The 22,326-nt window shown below is 47.4% G+C and overlaps 3 protein-coding genes across 6 annotated transcripts in view; 1 reads left to right on the top strand and 2 right to left on the bottom strand.

Annotated features, from left to right (window-relative positions):
• The window catches only part of LOC135897172 (leptin receptor gene-related protein), a 416,125-nt gene that overhangs the window by 177,339 nt on the left and 216,460 nt on the right, over positions 1-22,326 (top strand). The gene's annotated exons all lie outside the window — the stretch shown is intronic.
• The window catches only part of LOC135897156 (iripin-2-like), a 107,743-nt gene that overhangs the window by 21,584 nt on the left and 63,833 nt on the right, over positions 1-22,326 (bottom strand). The gene's annotated exons all lie outside the window — the stretch shown is intronic.
• Positions 2,630-3,929, bottom strand: LOC135897168 (iripin-2-like). The gene has a single exon (XM_070525427.1). The coding sequence runs from the start codon at positions 3,920-3,922 to the stop codon at positions 2,723-2,725; it is 1,200 nt and encodes a 399-aa protein (XP_070381528.1). The 5' UTR covers positions 3,923-3,929; the 3' UTR covers positions 2,630-2,722.

Below are 22,326 nucleotides of genomic sequence, written 5' to 3'. Positions count from 1 at the left end.
AAATGGTACATTGCATTTTTGATGGCGTTTGATTGCGCATATCATCAAACCGGTGCTATTCTGGAACTTCGTTCCAAATGTATACGCCTTACAAACTCAGCGGCTAAAAGTCATAAATTGTAATATGCGCCGTAAGGTAATTAATTGGGATGCTAAATAGTAAATGTTTTAATTACTTGAGTATGTGTTTCAATTTCTCGTGCAACTGATGTCCGCCTCTCTGAAAAACCCAGCTCAATAACTACAATTATGTTATCTGCAACACGCCATATTTAAACATTCCATAAAGCTTGACAATGATCACCTCGTATAAAACACAGTATGAGCACGTACGCGCGCGTTCTTCCTGCGACGATCTCTTGTGAGATTGACGACATTTTAAATATATTCACTGGCTTGTTTCTGATAGAGTGGCATTGACTAACGTACGTTTGTAAACAGCTGCATCTTTTTCAGAAATTAGGGTAATTGACTCGCACATGTAGACATACCTGCCTACTTACCTGCGTGGTGAAGCTGCACACCCAAATGTTAATTGAGCATAGCTAAGAAATGAACGAGAATTTTTTTTTTCACTTCCTCCTGCACACTACACTTTTTATATATAACTAGCTATTTCCTTTTTTTTTCGTTCTCGTCTTAATGTCTGTTTTTTAACCGCCTCATTCATGGCCAATCCGCCACTGTGGGTACGCGCCAGAATTATTCCGGGCAGCAACAGCAAAAACTAGCCTCTCTTTTCAAACATTGCAGGCGATGCCGATGACTTCAAACCATGGTGCATGCAAATTAAGGGGGATTGGCCAAAACCCGAGCAGTGAAGGAAGCGCATTAATTGGTTATGCATTTAAAGTTCAATAAATGGAACCAACAAGAAAAGAAAAGAACGAGTGCGTTGTGCCCCTTCAGGCGGCAGTTGCCAACCTGCTCTTGTCTTTCATTATGTCCGGTTGTGTTTAAGTTACGCATTCTTAATGATAAAAGACGGGAAACCAATTCTCCATCCGCACAAGATGATTTATTGGTCGATTGCATTTGAAGTCCCACAGCAACGCATGGAATTCCAGCGACGAAACCGAAGCGAAGAGTCTCGCAGAAACGGAAGAAGGCCGATATTCCACCAGCTATCACATTGCATCTCAATGGCAACGTTATTCCAAGAGTAGACAGACTGCGTGTACTAGGACTTCACATACAACACAACGGGAAGGCCACACATACCCTACACGTGCTCCGCCAACAAGTTACCCAAATAACGCACATGATAAGGCGCATTACAAACCGCCGACAAGGACTGAAAGAAAAAGACGTACTCCGAATCATCCAAGCCCTCATAATTAGCCGATTAACCTACCACCTCCCCTATCATAATCTGACTCAGACTAAGATGCACCAGATGGACACCCTCCTCCGTACGGCACTAAAGGCAGCGCTGGGACTACCCCAACATGCGTCTACGCAGCTCCTACTACGGCTGGGTGTGCACAACACCATCCGCGAACTAGTTGAAAGTCATTTTAACAGCCAATTGCAACGTCTGCGACGAACAATGCAAGGGTGCCACATTCTATCCCGGCTAGGATACCGAATACCAACAACACCACAACAGGAAAACCGCACACTTCTTCCGCTTAGCATTCGCAACAAAATTCACGTGGCCCCAATTCCCAGGAATATGCACCCTGACCGTCATAAAGGTCGACGAAAGGCAAGAGCACAAGCCCTGGCTCGCCTATTTGGCGATGACAAATCAAACACTCCAGTCCTATACACCGACGTGGCCCGCTACCCACAGAAACGCGCCCTATGTCTGGTCGTACTAGATAGTGCAGACATTCTGAGAGCTTCGGCCACGCTCAACACTGTGGACAGTGGCACGGCGGAAGAGGCTGCTATTGCCCTAGCCATCGTACACGCTTCAACCATGCCGGCGCCGGATGGACCTGTCACAGTGGTCACTGATTCTCAGACCGCCTGCAGGACTTTGGCACAAGGGAAGGTGACACCCTACACACACCGCATCCTTACATCATTACACCCCACAGCGTTACACAGGGTGCGTATCGTCTGGACACCTGGGCACGCCTCTCTCCATGGTAATGAACCCGCTAATGCGGTAGCCCGAGAGCTCGCTAACCGGGCGCCATTGGAAGAGCTGTCCAACTCAGACGACGCACCGACAGAATCAATGAACTACACTGAAATTCTACAATATTACAGAGACACCAGGAGACACTTCCCTCCACCACACAATTCCCTTAATCGAGAAGATGCCGTCGCGTGGCGACAGCTTCAAACTAATTCATTTCCCTGCCTCTTTTATCTTCACCTCTTCCACCCCACACACTATCCCTCATACTGTCCCTATTGTGGAGCAAAACCCACAGTATATCATTGCACCTGGGAATGCCCACACCCTCCGGGCTACTCCCCCATTCCTTCACCTTCCCCTTCCTCCTGGGAGACTGCGCTGACCAGCTCAGACCCGCAAGAGCAGCGACGGCTGATCCGGCGGGCACGCGGAGTGGCGCGAGCCAATGGGGCCCTGAACTAAGGGCTCCACCCTGCGAGGAAATCGCCCAAACTGATGATAAATAAATGTTTTCTCTCTCTCTCTCTCTCTCGCGGGACAATTAAGGTGCACAAACTCAAGTTTGCGAATTGCTCACACGCTCTTAGGGAACGTTTGAGGCACTTTGTTATACGTAAGCGTGATGACGGATCACTTGAGACTCCTAACCGCCCCCATGAAAAGCGCTTGCTTGCTCACTTTGTCCCAAATTAAGAACGCGAAAGGGTGCTCGACGCGGAACGGAGTGGGAGGCACAGATCCAACGCTTTTCCCCTCCGTCACGCGGACCGACGTGTCGGCGGCAACCACAGTGCCTTCCTCGTCCACTTCGACCATGGCCATGTGCTTGACATCGGACACCGCCAAGCCGTTCCGGTCGCTGATACCAGAAAAGTCCGCACCGTCGCCGAAGGCGCTTTCCAGTCCAAGCCTACGGAGCGGCGCCACGAGGTCGTAGTCGGTGTGCATCACGAACTTGGGCAGCCACAGGTGGACATCCCTCTGCGTTAGATGGCTCGCGATCTTGTCCACCAGGCCGGTCGTCAGGTGGGCTTCGACCGCCGGCAGCCCGGTCCAGCTGATCGGGAGCACGATGATCATGCCGAACCTGTCTCCCGCGTAAGGGACTTCCAAGGCCCTCGCCTGCAGTTCGTCCACATCGGCGTAGCCGAAGTACCGACGCACCGACATGGTGGCCACATTCACCTTGTCTCGACCGTGGTTGTAGAAAGGCAGCGGCTTGGTGTTACGTGCTTGGAACTTGGTCACCCACGTTCCCTTGAAGTAGACGGCGTTGATGAGAAACGCTGCGGTGTTCATTGGCAGAGCCGCGTCCAGAAGCTTCGGGATCTTTCCCTTGGTCTTTTCTTTAACCCATTTGTTGATTTCAGCCGTCACTCTCGAGCCGTCCCGAACGAAGTCAACGGACCTCGCCTCGGCTTGGAAGTACTTGACCACGTCACTCCTGTACTGGTCCAGGATCTTGAAGTCCTTCTGGATGAGGACCGTGTTGGCTATGTCCAATGTAGCGTTTACGGGCTTCGTCTCTAGGAATGACTTGTACGCCGTTAGCACGACGTCCCTGTCGACGGGCTCAGCATCCGAGAGTCCCAGAACAGAAGACAACTCCTCGAGGGTCTTGCCCCGAGCTCCGGCGTAGAGCATTCCCAAGGCGATGCTGATGCTCGTGGGTGAAAAGAAGACATTCTGGCCGGCCGTCTTCGAACAGAATTCCTTGAAGAGCGCAACGCTGAAACCGTTGTTAGGCCGAGCATGCTGCTCGGCACCTTGGGCATAGGTTGGCGCTAGGAATGCTGAGCACAGCATGACAGCGGCAACGACTGAAGCCATCTGGAAGGCGCTTGTGCTTTTGAGTGATGCGAGGTGCTTCACAGGTGAACCTTTATAAACAAGCGCGGACTTCCACTGTTCCCTTATCATTGCCCGCGACAAACATCACTGAGGTCACTATCCGAATAAGCACGCAGAACGTCCCTTGATTTCCTTTATCGCCTTGTCCAGGTGCCACGGGTTTTTACGGATAATTGTACGTTCATAGCAGCGTCAAACAACTGACCACTGTGTGCACGGTTGCTGAATAGAATTTGAGTGTATCGTGCGAATTATCTATGCAATGTCATCGTCTGGTGCAATTGCAGAGCGCGTGTTTCAAGGTCATGACAGGATGAATACTTAGGCGTACATTTCAATCTAAATATGTTATTTCAATGCAGCGAGTTGTAAGTTACATAGAAAACAAATATCGCAAAGTTTGTAACGCACACAGTAAAGAAGGGAGACCTCCAGTTGGAATTCAGACAAATTTAAACTAGTGAGATAAAGTGTCGGACATTTATTTTTGCAATGAAATTGATCTGCACCGCTCCTAAGTTGAACACAATAGCTTCACGCTGTTGAACATGCGGGTGGAAAATCACCAATATCATTGTTTTGTTTTTTGTTTCGTGAAAAGTGCGACCACTACCTTCTCCATTAATTGTTTTGTCACTGTTCGACAAGTAACTGCTAGCGCCCGTAAAAACTTTCGACTGTTCGAATGCCACGATTAGACATACCGAATTTGTGCCCCCAAGTTTCGTTTGTCTGATTGATTGATTGATTGATTGATTGACGTTCCGAAGCAAGACTGGGGCTACGAAGGACACCGGAATAAAAGGTTCCGGATTATATTGAACATCTGTGTACTTAAATGGGCTCCTGAATTTAAGCTACATGAAAGTTTTTTTTTTCTTTTTTCGCCCACATTGAAACGCGCTCATGGCGTCCGGGAGTCGAACCCGTCACCTCGCGCCCAGCAGAAGAATGACACAGCCACCGGGCCACCAAGACGGGCGTGTGTGTCGCAATTTCCATTTCCGGAAATTTTTGCAAGCATGCAAAATGGCTACACCGAACTGCGTCCGACCGGCACACACTCGCCGCAGTCATTCGCTGCTACGAAATTTCCGACTCGTCCGGTAGTCGTCAATGTCTGGCTGCAGGACAGCTGGCGACGTCCGGGGGGCCTTCAGGACAGCGCAAGGTTACAGCAACGTACAAGCACGCAAGTGGTCAACAGAATACCAGTCGTTGGGTCTACAACTGTCCTGAAAAGTGAACGTCAATCGATCGAGGAAGCACTGCTGCATCATATGAAAACATTATATGCAGCTTTTGAATTTGAATTCGTCCTAGTTGAACAAAATATACAAGGAGGGAGTAGCCACGAAAAGCTACGGAGATCAGCAGCTTGATGGGGTGGCTGCCCCTTTTCGCAGCAGCAGCAGTTTACAAATGCTTTTCATGCAAATAACTGCTTTTACACACATGTACAGAGAATTAGCTTACAAAGGAACATAAGCGCTTTGCAAAAATACAAAGGAACAAAGCTTAACATTGGTAGAATACAAAGAAAATAAATAAAGACAATATAATTTGCACAATGTAATCTCGCATAGCTTCTTTGTTGTTGTTTTCACAACAGTGACACATCTAGAGATTTGTAGGCGAAATTGTTCGCCAAAGCTGGAGTAAAATAAATTATTGTTTCGCGAAGACGCTATGAGAAATAGGTATGTGCCAAATATTGGGGCGACGCGTAGTGCATACAGCAATAATTTCTCTCAATTCTGAAGTCTCGCTGTAAAAAAAAAAAAGTGCTTTTTTTGTAACTGAGCAGTATGACTGGAGTAAACAATAGTTATAATAGTCACATTTACATCCTCAAATTGTTAAAAAAGTCGTTGCGTGTGAAAATCACATGGGGACGTTTGCAATTATTCTAATACACGTCTGTATTTAGAACAGTCAGTTTAGATTCGTTTTTGTTGTTGTGTCCTATACACTAGGTGTGCGCAAAATAACTAAGAAAGGGCTAACAAGTTATTTAGTATTACGTTGACGCATGACATGTCCACATTTGTTTAGTATATCCGCGGTATTGCACAATTTTTTACGAGTTTGTTTCACAGTTTGTTTCGCGGTTTTAAAGTGAACTTCATAGGCCACAGCCTCCTTTGTGATGTGCTTAGCCTGTTGTGTTTGTCCATATTTTATGATGTCTTTAAACCACCATATGCTGTAATAGGTGATGGCATTCAACATCCCGAAGCTACACGTAAACCAGATGGAGAAGCCAGGAGCATGCTACTTCCGTTCTCTCCATCTATATTCCTGTTAACACTGCTCCTGCACGTGGGACAATACGACAGATGCCGTGGAAGGAAGGGCTGTGGATAAATTATTTACCAGCTGGGGCTTTTTAAAGGCACACTGAAGAGAGACAGAAGAGAAAGCAGGCTGGGCTGTTTAGATGACTTGCACCGACGTAATCCTAGGCGACATGTTGGTGAACCACAACACGGTTAGCAGCCACGTCCGTGAGATCACGTGTAAACTATCTATTAGTACATTAGGCTTCAACAAAAAAAAAATCCTGTTCTTACCGTGACAATAGGCTCGATAAGTCAGAAAAGATGCGACAACAAAAATGGCTGTGGCTTAGCTAAGGTTAAGCCCAGGATGCGAAGCATACTAGCCTTTATTTTAGTTGTTGAACCCCTGTTTAGCCTGGTGAACTGCTGCTGCTTGGCTATATTTGGTTCGGCTAGACGAAGAAACAACTCATGCGTTATTCTGCTTCGCCTTCAAGAGTGGAACGCGACAGCGTTCCCGTCGACCCGCCAAGGGGTGTAAGACAATGGGCTACGGCGCAGCGACTACGCGCCCCGCATTGGACGCGGTGAGCGTCGAGCAACGTAGCGTTCGGCGCGGCAACGAAATGTGCGCCTGAGCAAGCGACGCACGCCTGAGAACAGCTCGTTTCTAAGGCAACACCGAATTCACTAGAGGCGCTCTGTACCGCTTTGAAGCATCGTACTCGTGGATCAGTGGTAGCGTCTCCGTCTCACAATCCGGAGACCCTGGTTCGATTCCCACCCAGCCCATCTTGCAAGAGTTGAGCCAAAGCCGCCACCCAGAAAATCAGTCTCTGTAGCACGCCGCAACCTTCGCTTCTCATTCCAACGAGCAGCTCTGTCTCCAGGAGGCATCTCACCTCGTGAGTGTCTAGCAGAGGCAAGCGCAGCTGCTTATATACCGCCGCGACGCCGCGATCGACGGCGCGAGTTGGAGCCCCGTTTCTCCTCTGTCGTGACGTCACGGTGTCACGTGGTATTGAAGGCGACACCGCCGCGCCTGAGGAGCTGGGTTGAGCTCTCGTAATATGCTTCGCATAAAATACGGGTGGCGACGCCACCTTCAAGTTCCTGCACCAGCTTGCATTATCGTCGCAGGTTCTGGCCTTGTCTTCTCGGGTGTACCTAATTTCTTATCGGTTTTTTTTTTCTTATTCTTTTTCTCTCATCTATCGAATCCCTTTCCCCTTCCCGGGTACAGGGTAGCCAAACGGAGATAATCTCTGGTTAACTTCCCTGTCTTTCCTATCTATCTATCTATCTATCTATCTATCTATCTATCTATCTATCTATCTATCTATCTATCTATCTATCTATCGGTTGGTGGGTTGAGAGATAGCCCGAGTTAGCTAAATTATCTTTCTAAGAGGTTTCGTTGTCTTAAAAAGTGGTGGTACGAGAGAAGGTAATGTTCCGTAGATTTAGGTGCACTGCAAAAAGAATATAGAGGGGACATAGCGAGACCAGACCTGTGTAAGTAATACTTCAGAGGCGGTATGCGGCATCTCAATTTTTTAAAAGAAACTTCCAATTTCCTTAATGGACACCAATTATTATTCCATGGGAAGCCAAGATGGTGGAATTCAGAAGACGGTGTTTGCATGGATATTGCAGAGTTTTGCGATATAGAAAAGTATCTGTACCTAGCGGCGGTAACATAAGCTGATGTCGGCAAAACAGATATGATAGGGCCATTCAGGGATGCTCGTGCGAGTGAATCAGCCATTTCGTTGAATTGCAATCCACGATGTCCGCGTACCCAAAGCAAAATACTTTCCGTAAGTACGGAGGTACCATCGAACGAAATGTTCGTTGAATTCTTGAATATAAAGATGCAGTAAGTGCTGTGCATACAGATAGCGAGTCGGTCACAATAACAGTTAATGGGTCATTTTGGGGGAGTTTTCGTAATGCTAATGTAATCGCCAATAATTCTGCCTGAAATATGGGCGTGAAGTCTGGAAGGCGAAGGAAGCAAGACCACTCAATAGATTCAGAGGAGATCCCCACTCCTGCCTTCTCATTGCACACAGAAGCGTCAGCAGCTATTACATTGTCAATGGTTAGCTGGTGCAGGTGGCAGTATAAGATATTCATTAAATGTCTACTTGGTAATATTTCAGCATGATTTGGAAATATGACCTCGAACTCAATTTGGAGGTCTGTTAAGGCATCATTTGAATGGCAAACTTGGCGTATGGACACATCCATTTTTTGAAACTGCGCTTGCACAAATATATTTGTGCAAGCGCACGTATACTCAGGTATACCTGAGGACCGTGTACCTCGACCACGCTACTTGAACAAACTTAGACGCTTCAGTGTTAAATACGTATCGCTTACGTCTTTTCAAAAAGTATTTTTTTTTAATGTCTCAACCGCAAGCATGCGGAATCTGCAATCTAGTGCGGGTATATGAGCTTCCTTATATAAAACAGTGTTGGCAACAAATCTAGCTAGGTAGTCCGAGGCATAATCGAATAGCTTCCCATTTTAAGAGTATAAGAGGTTTAATTTTGTAGGCGAGACCACCGGAAAATATTACATAGCCGAGTTCTAATACAGGCCGAACATACATTCTATATATAATCAGCAAGGTATCTCTGCGTAGTCCAGAGTGACGGTGGCTGAGCCGGCGGAGCAAAGCTACGGCACGTTCTGCCTTTGTTTTAATATGATCAATGTAACTGCGCCAGGTGAGTTTGCCATCGTAAATAACACCAAGGTAGGTACTTAACTGCGTCAACTTGAATGATTTCCTGTCGGTATTGCAAATATATATGCACCTGTGCAGTTAACGGGAACACTAATACCACACTTTTGCTAATATTTAACGACATACATAACCCCTCTAGCCATGTCTCCAGCATTCCTAAGTAATTCTGCAACGACTGGTGCAGTGAATGCATATTATTTTCGGATGTAAAAAATGCGATATCGTTCGAATAAATATAAACATATACTTCCGGAGACAAAGGAATTGTACTTAGCAAAATGTTAAACAATATAGGGGAAAGAACGGAACCCGGTAGTAGACCTCTTGTCTGCTTTTGTTTAGACGTCGAAATACCATGTTGGTAACAATAAAACTCTCTATCGCTCATAAATTCATAGAGTAAGCGGTTATATACTTCGGCAAATTCGTAGATTGAAGCTTATCGAATAGAATACAATATTCTACAGAGTCGTATGCTTTTGCTACATATCTAGCGTCACCAAAGCTGCATACTCTCGTTTGCGGCGAGCAAGTTTAATGCGGCTCTCTAAATCTTCATGGGCGCACCATATATGGCGTGGCCGGGACGAAATCCAATCTGACAAGGACTGAGAAGTGTGTCATCCTGCATAAAATTTGTTATACGGCCGTGAACAACCTTTTCTATTAATTTGACGACACTGGAAGTACGAGAAATTGGTCTTATGCTGTCTAAGTCAAGTCCAGTTCAATAGTTCAATAATATTAGCTACTCTCCGCTCTCTTGGAACCCAGTAATTTTTTTATAGAGAAATTTATTATATTGAGCAGGTCCTGAGGCGCATAATCAAACAAACCTTTTAGCATTCCTGTTGTAGTGCCATCTGGACCTGGAGCTGACGCCGGTAAAGAACTAATAATGCCCTCAAGTCAAGCTCCTTCGCTGTTACATTTACAAAGTCGTCTCCCAAGAGGTTCCCTTAGTCCTATCGGCAATTTATGCTTGCAACGTCGCGCAAGTCTAATAAGTCTAAGTATTCTAATAATTCTTTAGTTAATATAACGACAGAGTCGATATCTACGGGCGCTGGTATAACTTTACAGGATCGAAGAAATTTAAGCAGGACTTTATTATTGCTAGACTTCGAAAGATAGTTCTTTGAATCATAATCCTCCGTAGCTTTTCAGTCTCATTTAAACGTAGTAGTTATATATGTATAATCAGCCTAATTAACAGGGCATTGGTTATATAGAAGCTTTTTCCACGCAGCTTTTCTACGTATGAAATCTCGATCGCCATCAGAATTCGACCAGGGACAATATATGATGCACCCTTAGTAGATTGCACAACAAATTGAGCTTCTTTTCATGATTCATTTAGAATGGAGCACAGGCTCATTGCTTTAATGTCCCTCTCCATGCCCTCCTGAGCATTTAAAGCTGATTTTAACGCATTTTTCTTAATTTTGCGTAATTAACAAAAGTGCGCACATGACTATCTAACCTAGTTAACGGGGTAAGCAGTTCAAAAATTGTAGAGAGGTGATCACTGCTAGTTAACAGTCTTTCCGGAGGTGACAGACAAGCTCGAGGTATAGCAAAAGTAAGATCTAGGGCAGATCGCGACTGACCCTGAACAAAAGTATACATGTGCTCTCGAATTTAAGCAAGAATAATTATTTGATAAGAACCAATCCCACAAGTGTTTGCCACAAGTGTACGTTCGGAAACCCCACGACACAAGATGAGAATTAAAATCGCCCACTAGTACGATGTTCTTCTGACTGCAAGAAATAGAGGTATCGAGATAGCGGGTATCTTGCACTCCAGCGGGGAAGTACGTGTTAAATATAGATAAAGGCGTGCAACCAGGAAGTATTATATCCATTGCTAAGATTTCACAGTCTGCGGACATTCCCTGGTATGCTATAGTAGCTCTATGGCAGATGTTTGATGAGACAAAAAAAAAAACTAAACCACCGCTTCGGGATAGGCAATCCAATCGAAAACATCGGAAATTTTTGAAACGAAAAGTCTGACCAGCAGCAAGCCAAGCTTCCTGCAATATAATATCTGGAGAATTTGTAGAAGTAACATATAATAAATATGTTGCAGAGGAAAGTATGGAACGATAGTTCTACTGAATTACTGTTTGTCGTATCGGCGCCGCCGCTATCAGTGCGTGATCGACGAAAGACAGGAGACGACTGTAGTCCAAGACGCCAGCAAGGGGAAAGAGCCCCGTCTTTATTTCCACAGCCGTTTAAATAGAACCAGCATGACGTCAGTGACACGTGGTTCCATACATGCGTCAGGCGCAATGACTCGGCGCGCCCTGCGGGAGCGTGCTTTCAGCCGCATAGAAATACATTCCAGCACATCCCCCCTTTTGCAAAATGAAAGTGGTTTTCGTGCACGACATTTAGCACACCCGCACATGAACAAAGCAAGAACCCTCAGTGGTAATCTACCACGAACAAAACCTTATTCATCAATGCCGTATCGAACTGGTCGCTTAACCACTCTACCAGACTTGGTCACAGTCACTGAAGCAGAAGGTACTAAAGTTGAAGTCACAGCCCCCGATGCTAAAGGTAACGAATCTGTTAAGGTATCGGGTGACTCCCTGTTCGTAAAAACCAATTCGGATGATTCACTTTCGTTTGGAAACTCGTAGCTGCCTTCTGCCTTCCTCTGTTCTGGCAAGTGGTTGAGCATTCGTCGGTTACGCCGCAGCGTACTCCCATCCTGGGTGCGTATTATGTAGGACCGCGGTGTAGCGGCTGTGGCTAGCACCGTTGCTCTAGTCTTCATGTCCGTTACCCAAACGGAATCACCAGCTTTTAGTTTGTTCAATTCTCGGGTTCTGTGGCACCTGTTGTACCGTGCTTGTAGCTTCTTGTTGGCACTGTCTTTGGCCACAAGATTACGCAGCGGTGGCTGCACTGGACCACGCAACTGCGGCGCCATTGGAACTCTTGTCCTAAGGCGCCGGCCCATGAGGATTTCAGCCGGACTAGGGCCAAGAACGCCTGGGGTTGCCCTGTAGGCAAGCAGAGCCAGGTACGGATGATGATGATGTGTAGTGTTTTATGGCGCAAGGGCCAGGTTTGGCCAAAGAGCGCCATGACAAATGGTGGTGTTAACGAGGTATTATGGAAGATGTGACTTGGCTGTAAAGTGGCCTAAAAAATAGTCGCTGTAAAGTGCGTAAAATCTACGTGCTATAAAATTATGGCGATGATTAATGACGAAGACTGTGAAGATTAAAATCTATCGTAAAAGAATGGTGCATTGTTTAAAATATGCGAGACGTTAAATTGCTTACAGCACTACAGCCTCGCCAGAGCCCTTGAACCACAAGGGCCTAGAGGCATGTGCTTATTCAAAATAATTATCGCAGCGACATCCTCAGAAGAGAGGAAGCGCTACGAACGTGTGGGGCTAATAACATGCAACACAACATCTTTCAAAAAACCTAAGACGGCGTTGGTGTCAAAGAGTGGTTCTGGACCAAGTAACATAACAGGATGAAGGGGGATGTGGTGCCTGTATGCTAAGAGAAAATGTTTTTTTCTTTCGGGTTCGGCTTCCCGACACTCCGGTAGGACGTGGAGGACGGTCAGCCTCTCCCCGCACCTACCACAGGTTGGAGGCTCGTTTCCCGTGAGTAAGAAGTTGTGTTCCAAAAGTGTGTCCTATTCTAAGACGGCAGAATAGGACATCTGTCCTGCGGGATTTTGTTACAGGAGGCCAGAAACCTAATTGTGGCTTTATTACATGCAGTTTATTATTGATTTCTTCGTCCCACATGCGTTGCCAGTGGCTTCGTAGTTTCCTTCTTAAGAAAGGATTCAGGTCTGTGACAGGGACCGAAGCAGTAGGATTAACTGCATGCAATGAGATTGATGTGGCCATCTGGTCGGCTAGAACGTTTCCCTCGATGCCCCTATGTCCAGGCAGCCAGCATATAATCACATGTTGGTTAGATACATATGCTTTGCACAGTGCGGAGTAGAGCTCATTAAATACTGGATTTTTGTGATTACAGAAAGACATCAAGGCCTTCACAACACTGAGGGAGTCCGTATATATAATTGATTTCTGGAGTTGTGATTTATTTATATGCTTTACGGCCGACAGCAGTCCGTAGGCCTCAGCCGTAAAGATACTAGTTTCCGGGTACAGTACGTCGGATTCCGAGAAGGATGGACCGACGGCTGCATAGGATACCCCGTCGCGTGACTTTCATGCGTCTGTGTAGAACTCCGTGCAGGAGTATTTGTGCTGGAGTTCCCGGAAATGCATCTTGATTTCAATCTCTGGAGCATGCTTTGTGACTTCCACGAACGATATATCACATTGTATGAGCTGCCACTCCCAAGGAGGTAGCAGCTTGGCTGGATGCATTAGGCGAAGCTCGAGGAGTGGAACGTGCATTTCTTCGCTAAGCTCCCTCACACGCAGCGAGAAAGGCTGTCTTACGGACGGACGATTGCGAAAGAGTGTAGCACATGTCATGTCATTAATGGTATTATAACAGGGATGTTGGGGGTTTGAGTGGACTTTCAGAAAATATGTATGGCTGATGTATGTTCTCTGCAGATGAAGTGACCACTCATTTGATTCTACACATAAACTTTGTATGGGACTCGTTCTGAAAGCGCCAGTGGCCAGTCGAATTCCTAGATGGTGGACTGGGTCTAGCATCCTTAGTGCGCTTGGGGCGGCAGAGTGGTAAATCACGGCGCCATAGTCTAGTCGTGATCGAATGAGGCTTTTATAGAGATTCATTAAGCACTTCCTGTCACTACCCCACGTAGTCTGGGATAGAAGTTTGATTATGTTCATTGTTTTTAGACACTTTTCTTTGAGATGTTTAATGTGGGGGACGAAGGTGAGTCTGTAGTCAAGTATGACACCTAGAAATTTGTGTTCTTTGTTTACAGGTATCTGTTGTCCACGCAGTTCTATGCAAGGATCTGGGATCATTCCTCTCTTTCTTGTAAAAAGAACACAAGAGCTTTTGTTAGGATTGATCTTAAACCCATTCTTGTCTGCCCACATTGACACTTTGTTCAGGCCATGCTGTACCTGTCTCTCGCAGACTGCGAGGTTACAAGATTTGAAAGCTATTTGAATGTCGTCCACGTAGACAGAGTAAAAGATGGCGGGTGGTAGTGAAGCACGAAGCGTATTCATCTTCACGATAAATAGCGTGCAGCTGAGCACGCCTCCTTGGGGTACACCCGTTTCTTGCGTAAAAGGACGTGAGAGTGCATTGCCGACTTTTACCCGGAAGGTACGATTTGACAGATAGCTTTTTATTATATTAAACATATTACCGTGGATGCCCATTTCTGACAAGTCTCTTAAGATTCCGTAACGCCACGTCGTATCGTACGCCTTCTCCATATCGAGGAATATGGATAAGAAGAATTGTTTGTGTACAAATGCGTCCCGGATATTTGCTTCTACACGTACAAGGTGGTCAGTTGTGGAGCGTCCTTCTCGGAAGCCGCACTGATAAGGATCAAGAATTTCGCTCTGTTCAAGGAAAAAGATGAGTCGCCGATTTATCATTTTTTTCGAACACCTTACAAAGGCAACTTGTGAGGGCTATCGGGCGGTAACTTGCCACTGAGGAAGGGTCTTTGCCTTGTTTCAAAACAGGGACTACAATGGCTTCCTTCCACGCGGTTGGAAGGTACCCTGCATCCCAGATGGCGTTGAAAAGTGTGAGTAGTGTAAGTTGGGTGTCTTTATGTAAGTTTTTGATCATTTCATACATGATTCTGTCAGATCCCGGGGCAGAGCTCTTGCATGCGCTCAAGGCAGCTCTCAACTCGGCAATGCTAAAAGGACAATTGTATGGTTCATTCTGTTGACATTTTCTCATGAGTGGCTTACATTCTTCTATTTGTTTATATTTCAGAAAGGATTGCGAGTAATGGTTGGCACTTGACACGCTCTCAAAGTGCTCCCCAAGTGAGTCCGCCTGATCTTGTAGGGTATCGCCTTCTGTGTTTACCAAAGGGAGTGCATGTGCTTGTCACCCTCTTATCCTATTGACCCTGTTCCAGGCTTTCGCCTCATCTCTGAACGAGTTAATACTTGATAGAAACTTCTGCCAACTTTCTCGTCTGGCCTGTCGGCGGGTTCGCCTGCCTTCGGATTTTACTTTTTTAAAGTTGACTAGATTTTCTGCAGTGGGAGAAGCGCGTAGCAACCCCCACGCCCTGTTCTGTTTTTTACGAGCGATCCTACAATCGTCGTTCCACCATGGGACACGCCGTTTGCAGGCCAAGCCTTTTACTTCTGATATGCATTTATATGCGACATCTATTATGAATGCTGTAAAAAACTCGACTGCAGTTAGAGATCGAAATTTCTCCCAATCAGCTGTCTCAATCTTCCACCTAGGAGCGTATGGTGGATATTCGTTTTCTTTATATGATCTTAGCAGTATAGGGAAGTGGTCGCTACCGTAAGGGTTGTCGGTAACTTCCCATTCAAGTTCAGGCAGTACAGACGGGGAGACTATACTGAGATCCATTGACGAAAAGGATCGGTTTGCAAGAGAGTAATATGTGGGCTCTTTTTTATTGAGAAGGCACGCTCCAGAAGAGAAAAGGAACTGTTCAACAAGGCGACCTCGCGCATCTATACGAGAGTCGCCCCACAGGGAGCTGTGCGCATTGAAATCGCCGAGAACAGCATAAGGTTCTGGCAATTGATCGATCAAGGAGTGAAATTCATGTTTGTTCAGTTGGTAATGCGGGGGTATGTAAAGGGAGCAAATGGTTATGAGTTTGTTTAGTAGGACAACTCGAACCGCCACTGCTTCAAGGGGCGTTTGTAGCTGTAAAGGTTGACATGCAATACTTCTATGAGTAGGAATCGCAACACCACCCGATGATGCGACGGCATCATCGCGATCTTTGCGAAACGTAAGATACGTATGGAGAAAGTTTGTGTGTTTAGATTTTAAGTGAGTTTCCTGTAAACACAGCACTTTTGGATTATGTTTGTGGATGAGTTCTTGCAAATCATCAAGGTTTCTAAGGAGACCTCTGATGTTCCATTGGATGATTTGTGTATCCATGTTTAAGGTGAATTGGTGCTGTGTTTACGGAGACGGAGTGGATGCCTTATATTACAGAGCCCTTTCGAGGCCCTGTAATAGGTGTTTTGTTCTTTCTGAAGCGTTTCTGAAGCACGACCATCTCAACCGCTGTGGTGCCTCCATCCACTCCAGGCTCTTGTTATTCCCGGTATCAAAAGGAAAACAGAGATGTCAACTTTCGCCCTCAAACAAACCGTGCTTTCAGTGCTACATGAACAGCACAGAGGACGCATCCACGTTTACACAGACGGTTCTGTATCCTATAATAGTTCAGCTGGAGCAGTGGTGATTCCCACAGAGTGCGTCACCCTCAAGTTCAAGACATCTCACATTACATCATCGACAGCTGCAGAACTCGCAGCTATCCGTGCTGCTCTGGAGTTTATTGTTCAGAAATCATCACATTTATGGTCCATCTTATGTGACTCAAAGGCAGCTCTTCAGTGTCTGATGTCCCCTTTCAACCATGGACCAAATGAGCAACTAGTAGCAGACATCCGACTACTCCACCATCACGCAATCAACAAGGGACACAACATCATGTACCAGTGGATACCGGGTCACTGTGGAATTTCAGGAAATGACAGTGCGGATGACGCTGCCCGGTCGGCTCATGATGGCGCCCAGATTATACCCATACCGCTGTCAAGGACAGATGCAGCCACAAGTCTTCGCTCCCTCGCCCGCGAGCTTACACAGAATCTGTGGAACACCAGTGAATTCACGAACGCACGTCTCCACAAATTGGATCCACGTCTGCAACTCCGCCAACCACCAGGGTTGCCACGAGCGGAAGCAACACTTCTGTGCCGCCTGTGGCTCGGCGTGGCATTCACGAACTCATATTCATTCCGCATTGGAATGGCCGACAGCCCTACTTGTGACACCTGCGGCTGCGAGGAGACGATTGAACACCTCCTTTGTGACTGTCCCCGTTACGCAGTACGAAAAACAGTGCTCGTGACCGCCCTCGCAAAACTGGACAATCGCCCCTTTACAGAGGAAACAGCTCTAGGACATTGGTCCAGACGGGCTTCGGCACTCAAGGCCTTAAGGGCTTTGTTGAAGTTTTTAAGGACGTGCGAATTGTGCGACCGCCTTTGGACGTTGTAGAGCGTAGTTTCGCGTTACTGTGCGAATTTTCTTTTTTTTCCCCTCTTCTTCTTCTTTCTCCTTTCATTCCCTTTACCCCTTTCCCCAGCACAGGGTAGCCAGCCGGTACTTACACTGGCTAACCTCCCTGTCTTTCCTCTCCTTTGTCTCCTCCTCCTCCTGAAGCGTTCGAGCGATTCTCGACGCTCCTTAGGCGTTTGGTGCGCCTTGGGGTCAGGTGTAGTGTCCATTGCCTCGTGTGAGGCGCCGGACAAGCGCTCTTGCGAGCGAGAGGTTTTCAGAGGGAGTCCCGCCTTGGAGGGCAAGACCCCTGCGCCCACCTGCCCGGAGGTCGATGGGGTTCCCTGAGGGATTTGGCTGCGCTGGATGTTGCCAGCGCTGGAAGGGGCCTCGGAGGTTGGGGCAGCCTCGGCTGCACCCACCTTTGGGGTGGATGGTCCCTTCTCCTCGGTTGACGGAGCAGCGCTAGCTGCAACCACCGCGGGGGCAGATGGCGTAACTGCCTACTCACTGCCTGTGGGTCTGACAGCCGCCGGAGGCCGTTGCGACGCTGCCCCCTTACGCGCCACATCGGCAAAGCTGCTCTTAGACAGGTATGACACCGGCCTACGTGCCTCCTTGAAAGATATATTTTCTTTGACTTTGATTGTCACAATCTCTTTTTCTCTTTTCCAGGACGGGCAGGCGCGCGAGTATGCGGCGTGCTCGCCATCACAGTTGACACAATGTGGAGTCTTCTGGCATGTTTCGGAGGAATGTTCAGTGTCACTACACTTGGCACATGTCAGCCAGCCTCGACAGTTCTGTGAACTGTGGCCGAACCTTTGGCACTTAAAGCATCTGAGAGGATTTGGCACGTATGGCCTAACACGAAGTTTGATATAACCGGCCTCGATGGACTCGGGGAGGACACTTGAACCGAACGTGAGTATCAGGTGTTTCGTGTTGATCTCTTTACCGTCTCACCTGATCTTAATTCGCTTAACATTTATTACATTCTGTTCACTGAAGCCCTCCAAGAGTTCAGCTTCAGTGAGCTCTAGCATGTCATCGTCCGAGACAACGCCGCGGGTGGTGTTCATGGTACGGTGCGGAGTTACTGTTATTTGGGTTTCGCCAAATGAGACGAGTTTCGGCAGTTTCTCGTACTGCTTCTTATCGTGGAGCTCCAAGAGAAGATCACCACTTGTCATTCTCGACGCCTTATATCCTGTTCCAAAAACTTCAGTTAAAGACTTCGAAACAAGGAACGGTGAGATGTTACGCACTAGTTTGTCTGGGTTTTCTGAGTGGATCACATGATATCTAGGAAAGTTCTGGACTTGTCGTCCGAAAAACTGAAAGAGATCTTCGGTGCGCCCTCGTTTGTGAGGGCGATCAGGGAGTTTAGGAAAAGCGTTTTCCATGAGTACAGTAGGGTTTTCGGCCGCGATGCCGACCACCCACCATGGAGCCCAACAGGGGGACGTGACAGGAGTTCCTGCTAGAGAAACCCTGCCAACGCCAGCCGTACATCGCTGCTATAACCAAATACACCATAACCAAGGCTGGCTAGCTACACAAGGTTAACCCTTGCCGCCGGGAAACTAGGAAGTGAGGAGAAGTAATGAGAAGACAGGAAAGATGAAAAAGACGAGAGAGAAAGACGAAGATTGGAGAGGAGGACAGGAAAAGGCGACTGCCGATTTCCCCCGGGTGGGTCAGTCCGGGGGTGCCGTCTACGTGAAGCCGAGGCCAAAGGGGTGTGTTGCCGCCGCCGAGGGGCCGTAAAGGTCCAAACACCCGGCATTGGCTCAACCCCCAGGATCCCCTTTTCCCCGGACACGGCTAAGCCGCGCACGGCTACACGCGGGAGGGTCCAACCCTCGTGTGCTCGGGTCCGTGGTGTCGCAACACACCAAACGCCTGCTTGCGCAGACGCCCCTGCGGGGAGCCAGGTACGGGTCCTTAGATTTAAGGATCAGGCGCTTAACTGTTTGAACCATACGTTCAATTTCCCCATTAGCCTGAGGGTACCTAGGGCTAGTAGTGACGTGACCAAAGCCATAATCGTATGCAAACTTATCAAACTCTGTACAAGAAAATTGTGGTCCATTGTCTGTCACTACGGTCTCCGGGATGCCATGGCGTGCAAAAATGGTTTTTAGCCTTTCTATCACCACCCTAGCTTTTGTTGAGGGAAGGAGGGCTACTTCCGGATACCGTGACAGGTAGTCGACCACAACAAGATAGTGACAGTTGTTAATAATGCACAAGTCGACTCCAACTCGTTCCCACGCGAAACTTGGCGTTGGGGTTGAAATCAATGGCTCCGAGTTCTGGTTGACAAAGCGCGCACAAGTAACACATTCTTTCACTTGCCGCACAAGTAGTTCGCCGATGCCTGGCCACCAGACCAATTCCTTTGCCAAAGCTCTAGTTCTCGCGATTCCCTGATGTCCATCATGTAGTTTTTTTAGTACTTCCTTTCTTAGGCACTGAGGTACCACCAGTCTGGTCCCTTTTAGCAGCATGCCATTGCATTCGGCAATTAGTGCTCTTTCCTGCCAGTACGGAACTAAGTAGCAAGGAAGCTTTGGTTTTTTCGGCCAGCCTTCGCGACACAACTTAAGCAAGGCTTGACAAACGACGTCAGTCTTTTGCACATCGCGTATTCTGTTAACAAAATTGTCACCCATTTGAAGCCCTTGCACACATGTTTTGACGAAAGACGACACTTCCGAGACGGTCAGTTCACCGGCTAGTTTATCTGCTTCCGTAGGTGCTCTTGAAAGAGCGTCCGCCGTTATCAAGCTTTTACCGGGCACGTACACAATGTTAAAGTGATACCGCATCAGCCGCTTTCTGAAGCGCTGAACCCTTGGCGGCAACACATCAATAGGCATTTTACCAAGCAACGAAACGAGAGGTTTGTGGTCCGTTTCAAGGATCACCTCAATACCTCTTATGTATTCGTCGAATCTTTCGGCAGCCCATGTTAACGCTAGTGCCTCCTTTTCCACTTGCGCATAGCGCTGCTCAGTTTTGGCCAGTGAACTTGAAGCAAACGCTATCGGCCGGCGCTCGCCATTGCGTTGTTTCTGGAAATGGACGGCACCGAGACCGTAAGACGAGGCGTCCGCCGAAAGAATCGTGGGAAGGCGTGGATCGTACATAGCCATGCACTTTGCTGAGCAGATAAGAGATTTCAAGCTTTCAAAAGCCGTGTTCTGAGCAGGGCCCCATGCCCAGTCGGTCTCTTTCTGCAAAAGCTCCCGTAGCGGGGCAGTGGTTTGCGCCAAGTTCGGCAAAAAACGGCCTAGGTGGTTGGCCATGCCCAGAACACTGCGTAATTGCGATATATCAGAGGGTGCTTTCAGCTCTTTAATGGCTCTGAGTTTGGCCGGATCCGGCTGTACGCCTTCCTCGCTGAGTAAGTGACCCAGAAAGCTTATGCTTCGAACACCGAACACACACTTTGCTTTGTTTAAGGTAACGTTAGACTGGGCCAGCTTAGCTAAGACGTTCGATAGTCTAGAGTCATGTTGCGCTTTGCTGTCGCCAAAAATCAGAATATCGTCCATCAGGTTAACGACGCCAGGAAGGCCTGCCAGAATTTCAGACATTCTTCTTTGAAAATACTCTGGAGCTGATGTAATCCCGAATGGCAACCGAGTGAAACCGAGTGTGGACACGGGGACAGTAGCCTTGACAGAGCGCTGAACTGCTTTCCGTTTGCTATGCAGGCCCTGCTTGCGTTCCTCATGCCCTGGCTATCGGCCCCGTCATGTTACCCGATATGCCAGCTTCCGTCACCCGTAACCATGGATCATCACTACGCCTGCGCGATTGACGAGGTGCCTTCATCGCATCTTGCTTTCGCACCCTTCGTCGACTCATTCTGCCCGGTACAACGCGACCCTAAAGCAAGCTTCGGATCGACAGCAACACCATCCTCGGCCCAGTACTTAAGAACCCGGCCCTGCAACAGCTTCTTCAGTGGACACGGGGACAGTAGCCTTGACAGAGCGCTGAACTGCTTTCCGTTTGCTATGCAGGTGCGTACAAACCTTCCCTTGTATGCTAAGAAGAGCAATAACGTCTGCTTATTACTGTTCCCGTGTCCACAAGTGTTGAGCGAAGTTTGTTGTGAATGTTTCTCTATGACCCTTTTATTGTTGCGCGCGGGTGATGTTGAGAGCAACCCTGGGCCCAAAACCACCCGCTCGGAAGCCTTTTTAGACATTGAATCTTTACCTACGGACCCCAATGAACAGATGAAAGTTATTTTTCACTTGCTAAAGGACGTACACACCCGTTCGCTGCATAGTTCTAAAACACAAACGGAATTGGCAGCTGACGTTAAAGCTATTAAAACCGGACAGAAATCAATTGAAACCAAAATCGCAGCGATTCAAAACCGTTTAGATGAGCTAGAGGAAAATTATAAAAGGTTAGATGAACTCAGCCAGGATATTGCCACCATTCACACTCAAACAGACGAACTTTCTGCACTGGCCACCACTTTGCAATCACGGCAGGATGATCTTGACGACCGGTCACGGCGTAACAATTTAATTTTCTATGGCATCCCAGATTCCGATGAAACCTGGCAGGCAACTGAGGAAAAACTGACTTCTATCCTTAGTGCGTGCCTAACTGACCCCCTTTCCCCTCACGAAATTGAACGCGCACACCGTTTAGGAAGATTCGCACCTAACAAGTGTCGCCCTATCATTGCAAAATTTTTGAACTTCAAAACTAAAGACCTTATACTCGCCAAACGCAACAGCCTGAAGGAAAGTAAGGTCACCGTTAGTGAAGATTACTCGGTCGCAACACGCCTAGCACGAAAAAAGTTGCTCGACTTTGCGAAAATCCAACCTGGATCCCCAACCCATAAGTTGCGCCACAACAAGTTAATTATGAACAAGAAATCTTACATGTACGACCCTATCACTGCCACTGTCATTTCCACTGATACGAAAAGCGCACACGCCAGCTCGCCCTCTGCTACTATCTCTGCTAATACTTCCTAGGGACGAGTGAGGGGTAGTGGACAGACATCTTCGGCTTCAGTATCGCTTCTTTTTACTAATATCAGAAGCGTCCTTAACAAATACAACTCACTCACATCAGCAATCGA

Source organism: Dermacentor albipictus, chromosome 9, assembly GCF_038994185.2.
Source record: "Dermacentor albipictus isolate Rhodes 1998 colony chromosome 9, USDA_Dalb.pri_finalv2, whole genome shotgun sequence".
NCBI lineage: Eukaryota > Metazoa > Arthropoda > Arachnida > Ixodida > Ixodidae > Dermacentor > Dermacentor albipictus.
This window is presented reverse-complemented; position numbering and strand designations above follow the sequence as displayed.